Source organism: Lithobates pipiens, unplaced genomic scaffold, assembly GCF_037356315.1.
Source record: "Lithobates pipiens isolate NorthernLeopardFrog02 unplaced genomic scaffold, aLitPip1_a1.2 Scaffold_8, whole genome shotgun sequence".
Lineage (NCBI taxonomy): Eukaryota > Metazoa > Chordata > Amphibia > Anura > Ranidae > Lithobates > Lithobates pipiens.
The window spans coordinates 53,974,001-53,980,948 of record NW_027507903.1 but is presented as its reverse complement, the minus strand read 5'-3'; the positions used below and the strand labels follow the sequence as shown (position 1 = coordinate 53,980,948).

Below are 6,948 nucleotides of genomic sequence, written 5' to 3'. Positions count from 1 at the left end.
ACTGGTGCCCATAACTGAACTGCATATTCCAGATGAGGTCTTACTAATGATTTGTACAGGGGCAAAATGATAAAGCAAAATTAAAGGACTTTGCTCTCTTTGGAAACTGCAGCTTGCCATTGCATGCTATTATTGAGCTTATGCTCTACCATAACCCCCAGATCCTTCTCCACCATTGATTCCCCCAGTTGTAACCCCCCTAGTATGTATGATACTAGGTACCAGGGATCAGGCAGAAGAGTAGTCAGGCAGGCCGGTGGTGAGGTATCAGGCGGACACCAGAGGTACCAGGAATCAGACAGGAGAGTAGTCAGGCAGGCTGATGGTCAGATGCAGGCGGATGGCAGGAAGGGTCGTAATAGGTAGCCGGGTCTTTAAACAGGTAACACAGGTCAGATCAGGTTTAGGCAAACAGAACGCTGTAGTGCAGACAGTGGGGACCATCTGTGACAGACATGCCTAAATAGCCCGCACGACGGCACACGCGGATGCGTGCGAGAGAGCCTAGGGCGCAGATTTCTGGCAGGATATTCATGACAGTAACCGATCACAGAGTGCACCTGTCCACAGACTCTGTTGATTGGCTCACATTCATAAAAAGGGATCATTCTTGGATCACCATCTACCAAGCATCTGATGCTGATGTAACTGATTGATTTTTCTATGGATGTGGGATCTCTTGAAGACTGCCTATGCTGAGTGACTATCATATTCCTCCACAATCTTGATGATGCTAGCTTCCAATAATATTTTTAGTTTAGGGCACCACCACCACCCAAGGCCCAAATTTTTCTGCCCCTGTTTAACAGGGGCATGTAATTACAATTTTGTATCTAATATTTCAATGCAGGGCCCATTCCTGTGCCCAACAAGAGTATCTGTGAGGGGTTACAGTGTTGTGGCACCAACACCACTCAAGGCCCAAGTTTTCAGCCCAGCCCCTGTTTAACAGGGGCATGCAATTCCAAATCTTGATATAATATTTCACAGCAGGGCCTGTTTCTGCATCCAACAAGATTAACTGTGAGAGCTTACAGTGTTCTGGTACCACCACCACCAAAGGCCCAATTTTTCAGCCACTGTTTGACAGGGGCATTTAATTCCAAATCTTGATATAATATTTCAAATTTCACATGAGACATATGTGCCCAATTTGACACCACCCCCCCCCCCCCGTAATAGGTGGTCAATACTCTCTGGTAAGAAACCTTTGGCGTGGTTTATTCACAAGGTGAATGAACCGAATTGGATGTTGACACGCAAAGAACTTTTGCACATATAAGATTGCAGGCAAGGCATCATACTGGTGCCATACTAAAGACATATGGACTTGCTTATCTAGTGCAAGACTTTTTTTTATTTACCTGTTCATGTGATAATATCTCACGTCAGTGGTGCTGCTAATTATATTATTTAGTTTGAGTTTAAATTCATGAGCACTGTTTTTCTTGTTTTCCACTCCACTCAAATGTGCATTTATCAAAAATAAGACATAAAAGTGCACCAGTAAAAAGCCCATGCGGGTAAATGAGCACTCCTCTCCACTTGTTGTTAGCAGCATAAATTCCTTCACTCAGGAACCAGCCGGCATTATATTGACGATATCCTATGCCCTGCATAGATGTAGGCACAATCCCCTTTTAACTTCATTTTACACAACTCTCTCCATTCCTGGATACACCCAGGGAGAATAAATTGCTTGACTTCCCTCTCTCAGAAGCTTAGAGTGGCCCCACCTGATGAGGAAAAGATAGCTAGGCAAGATATATGCAGCCAGGTGAGAGACCCTTCAATTGTTATAACTAACCAGCAGCTGTTAAAAGGGGCTTGTGCCTGCATCTAGGCATGGAATAGAGTATTGTCAATATAATGCTGGTTGGTTCCTGGGAGGAGTTCATGCTGCTAACAAGAAGTAGAGGGGAGTGCTCATTTACCCGCATGGGCTTTTTACACACACCTTAATCACCCCATGCAATGCAGATTTCCCTTGCTGCTAGGTCCCTCCTTTGTGACCTCCCATGTCAGGAATGATACAGGAGGAAGAGGGCAGTAAATATGTAGTTTACCAGCCTCTTCTTTTGCAGTTTTTTTTACAGTGGGGGATCTGTACCCATCTCCCACTGTGTTCATTCATAGCTGATGCATAGTAAACTGTTTTCACTATGCTTCAGTTTGTGAATGAACAGGAAGCTGCTCAGCACAGAGCATGTCCCAGTCATTCACTGTCCAGTGTAGCTGAGGCTGCAGAGAAAGGGACTGGGGAGTCTCTGTCCTCAGTCCGTTTCACTGTATCAAAAATGAGATTTCAGGGGTCTGTTTAGACCCCTGATATTTCACCAAAGCCCCCCATTGGGGCCCCTGTAAAAAAATGAAAAGTAATATTGTAAAACATGAAAGGTGTAAAAAATTATTTAAAAGGGTAATACGACTGATCCCTCTTAGGCCTTCCATTTTTTTCACAGTTATACAGTTTAAGCCAATGATTTTTTTGGACTATAACTCATTGTGTTACCCATGATACGTAACCTAAAAGGTTGATTGTACATATATATCCCATTGCACCTCAACAACAGGTTGCACTAATTTGAGATCTATACTTTTGCTCCATGTACGTTAGACAAGCATACACAGTGTTACTTTGTTGTCGTTTAATGTGTGTGATTCTTTTCTTGTAACCTTAATAAAATATTTGAACAAGAAAAGTATTAATGAAAGGTGAAACATTTGTGTATAGATATAAAAAAAAATGTAAATAAAAAAAAAAAAGTAATAATACAAATAAAAAAAAAACTACTGACACCATCCACTGTCCTACTGACACTGTCCATGTTTTAATACATTTTAAAAGGTTTGTTTGCATTTATTTATAAGAGGGTGTGTGTGTGTGTATATATATATATATATATATATATATATACACACATACATGTAATTGAGATTTGAGCTTTGTAGTGCACACCCTAATGCATTTGGCTACATATGGCTAGAACGCTGTTGGCTACATAGCTGACAACGGGTTAGGGATTAAAATAAGATTTGATGTAAGGCTTGGGTTTGATTTCTTATATTACAACATAAAACATCTGTGTTAACTAGAATATATTGTCAGTATCAAAACACATATTGGTGTGGAAAGTGTATGCCTAAAAATATCTATGCCAATTTTCAAAGGCTTACAAATCATTTTTTTGGCACCAATGGAAAATTATGGGGGAGATTTACCAATACTGCTTCTACCAAATCAGCTTCTAACTCTCCAATTAAGCTTTGACAATAAAAACCTGGAAGCTGATTGGTTTCTATGCAGAGCTTCACCAGCTTCTGTGCGCACCAGGTTTAGTAAATCTTCCCCTATATAATCTGTATACACTGTACATTAACCCTTTACTCTGCCTTTCACGATGCATAATCATTTAACCCTTGTATGGTACATTATACACGGTCACACTTATGCCTCCCTTTTATTCACTGTAACACACTAAAAACTTCTTGGACTTGTAAAGCTGCCCCAAGCTTGAACCAGTGGAGAAAGCAGTGTCAGGTGGACTCTTACTATGAAAGGGGCTTACCACAATTTTTTCATGAATGTATAGTTTTTATCATGATATTTCCACTACAAAATTCTATCTGCAGGACATCTTATTGGGAATAATGACATGGAACTACACGAAAGTTGAAGAATTCATTCTTCTGGGGCTGACAAGCAAACCAGACTTGCAGATTGTTTTATTTGTGATCATTCTTATCACTTATATTGTTGCCCTTCTGGGTAATAGCCTTATTATTTTTATCAGCAGGATAAGCCTCCGTCTCCATACACCAATGTATTTCTTCTTAAGCAACTTATCATTTTTGGACCTTTCTTTCACCACCAGCGTAGTTCCCAAAATGCTTATAAACCTTTTATCAACGAAGAATGGGATATCATTCAGCGCTTGTTTCACCCAAATGGTTGTGTACATGTGTTTAGGAGGTTCCGAGTGCTGCCTTCTCTTAGCAATGGCTTATGATCACTATGTGGCTATATGTAGGCCATTACACTATACCGCCATTATGCATCCATGTTTATGCATTAAAATAGCAAGTGGTTGTTGGATCACAGGCTTTCTAAATTCATTAATAAACATGTTTTTTGCATTGCGATTGTCATTCTGTGGCCCAAATGTCATTAACCATTTCTTTTGTGAGATACCATCTGTTCTAGAGCTATCCTGCACAGATGCTTCTCTTAACAGGACCATTATTTTCTTCTGTGCTATGTTGGTGGTTATGGGCCCATTTTTCCTCATTCTTATAACATACGGCTACGTTATTTCCAATATTGTTAAAATCACTACATCCACAGGCCGAAAGAAGGCTTTCTCCACTTGTGCTTCACACATGATGGTAGTCACTTTATTCTATGGTACAATCATTTTTATGTACATGAGACCGGGAGACACTCATGTAGCCAATCAGGACAAAATGGCCACTGTGTTCTATAGTGTTGTGACTCCAGTGCTGAACCCTCTCATCTACACCTTAAGAAACAAGGAAGTTAAAGAGGCGTTGCTGGGGATTGTGAGAAAAAAGCATGTGCCATAATAGGAACATTAACACATGGTACATCTCTGCAATACATTTATGCAGTAGACATACTACAACTCGACAACACATGCATACTTGTCCATGTTTTAGCCCTTGAGAAACCCCGCTAGTACGGAAAAATACCTGATGATTTGCCAGAAATGCACTCAACTCTTAATTTCCTATTATGGGCTGACAACACACAGCTTTTTCGCTTGCCGTGTAGAATCAGCCATGACCATTATCTTTTGCTGAACAACTCAAGCCACACCACTGTCTTCATCTAGGATAGGTGCTAACGGAGTTGTAGGACCTAGATAAGAACTGGACTAAATACACTCCTTGAGGTTACACAAGTAGAGATCAGAGGATACAGGGCAGCTCTGTATTTTTAACAAGGTCATCATTTAATAATTAGTACATCTATGGCCCTAAAATCTTTTTTCCACATTATGGTCACCTTATTTTATGGTACAGTCATTTTCATGTTCTGGGGTGGCATGAGTGCTGCTGGCACTGGAGAGCTACAGTTCATTGAGGGAACCATGAATGCCAAAATGTACTGTGACATACTGAAGCAGAGCATGATCCCCACCCTTTGGAGACTGGGCTGCAGGGCAATATTCCAACATGATAACAACCCCAAACACACCTCCAAAATGACCACTGCCTTGCTAAAGAAGCTGAGGGTAAAGGTGATGGACTGGCCAAGCATGTCTACAGACCTAAACCTTTTTGAGCATCTATGGGGCATCCTCAAACGGAAGGAGGTGGAACGCAAGGTCTCTAATATCCACAAGCTCCATGATGTCGTCATGGAGGAGTGGAAGAGGACTCCAGTGGTAACCTGTGAAGCTCTGGTTAACTCCATGCCCAAGAGGGTTTAAGCAGTGCTGGAAAATAATGGTGGCCACACAAAATATTGACACTTTGAGCCCAATTTGGACATTTTCACTTAGGGGTGTACTCAATTTTGTTGCCAGCGGTTTAGACATTAATGGCTATGTGTTGGGTTATTTTGAAGGGACAGCAGATCTACACTGTTATACAAGCTGTACACTCACTACTTTACATTGTAGCAAAGTGTCATTTCTTTGGTGTTGTCACATGAAAAGATATAATAAAATATTTACAATAATGTGAGCGGTGCACTAACTTTTGTGAGATACTGTACATGAGAGCAGGGGACACTCATGTGGCCAACCAGGATAAAAAGGCCATCTTCTTCTATAGTGTTGTGAATCAAGTGCTTAAACCACTCATCTACAGCTTGAGATGCAAGAAAGTTAAAGGGGTGTTGCTGGGAATTGCAAGAAAAAAAGTGCCCGAGTGAAAATAGAACTCTAAGTACGGTATATCTTCAATAAAATCTTCAAACACTATATATGATAAGTCTATGTGCTTACCAGAAATTGAAAAAAGCAAACAAGAGGTAAACACCACCAGCTGTGCCCCAAAATGAGTTTTCACACATGTGCACCTCCACCAATCTTAGCACTCAATAGTAATACACTTTTACGCAGTTACTCAGAAGTAGCAGGACATCACATTATGGTGTATCAGTAGAATGGTGGTCCATGATAGAATAAAGCACTAGATAAAAAAGCTCACCCATGGGAGCCCAAAAATGCTAATATAGTGTAGTATTTTATTTAAAAAACTGACATAAAAAGAGCTGCAGCATGATACAAAATAGGCCTAAAAAACTCACATGTTATGCCACGAGGACAGGTTGGCGACAGCGTGAGCATGTAGGCCCTTCCTGATACATTTCATGCTCCAGAACATTATCAAGGGGTTAGCCTAGGCATAGGTTGTGTATTCACCTTTTTGTATTAGCTGCTAGATAACTAGTCAGTGCTCACTTTCTCCTTTTTTGACTTTAGAACTAAGTATAGTGACAATTTTTAGATTTTTTTTTTGTTTGAAGAATGGAAAAAAAACTTGCCTTATTGCCATCATATTCAGTTCGATGGGTCTGTGTGTTTTCCAAATTCTCAAATGCTACTCTTCAGCAGTTAAAAGAGGCAGACAGATTTCCTAATCTCACCCCAAGGTACCAACATACAAAGGTTTCAGCTGCTCATGCTAAAAAATATTGGACTTTGACATGGGCATTCTTTGTTCAAAGCACTTTGGACCAACACTTCACAAGCAGTGACATTCAGCTAAACTTTTCAGACTTAAGGAGTGAAATTAGTCCACTCTCAGGACCACATGCATTATCAGCTTTTTCTACTAACCATATATTATACATTGCCAGTTAAGAAAATGTACTTAAAGTATAGAGAAAGATTACAACCTCTATCATCAAACCTCCCAACTGGGCCTCATTTGTAGGGATTGACCTTTTTTGGAATCAAATTACTCTTGAAAAGCCTA

At 40.4% G+C, this 6,948-nt stretch overlaps 1 protein-coding gene across 1 annotated transcript; it reads left to right on the top strand.

Moving 5' to 3' along the window:
• Positions 1-2,703: 2,703 nt before the first annotated feature.
• Positions 2,704-5,639, top strand: LOC143960284 (olfactory receptor 2B8-like). Its single transcript, XM_077468703.1, has one exon. The coding sequence runs from the start codon at positions 3,586-3,588 to the stop codon at positions 4,582-4,584; it is 999 nt and encodes a 332-aa protein (XP_077324829.1). The 5' UTR covers positions 2,704-3,585; the 3' UTR covers positions 4,585-5,639.
• Positions 5,640-6,948: the final 1,309 nt, after the last annotated feature.

Excerpts from the sequence above, each read along its gene's own strand:
- LOC143960284 (XM_077468703.1), top strand. The coding sequence starts at position 3,586 with ATGTATAGTTTTTATCATGATATTTCCACTACAAAATTCTATCTGCAG.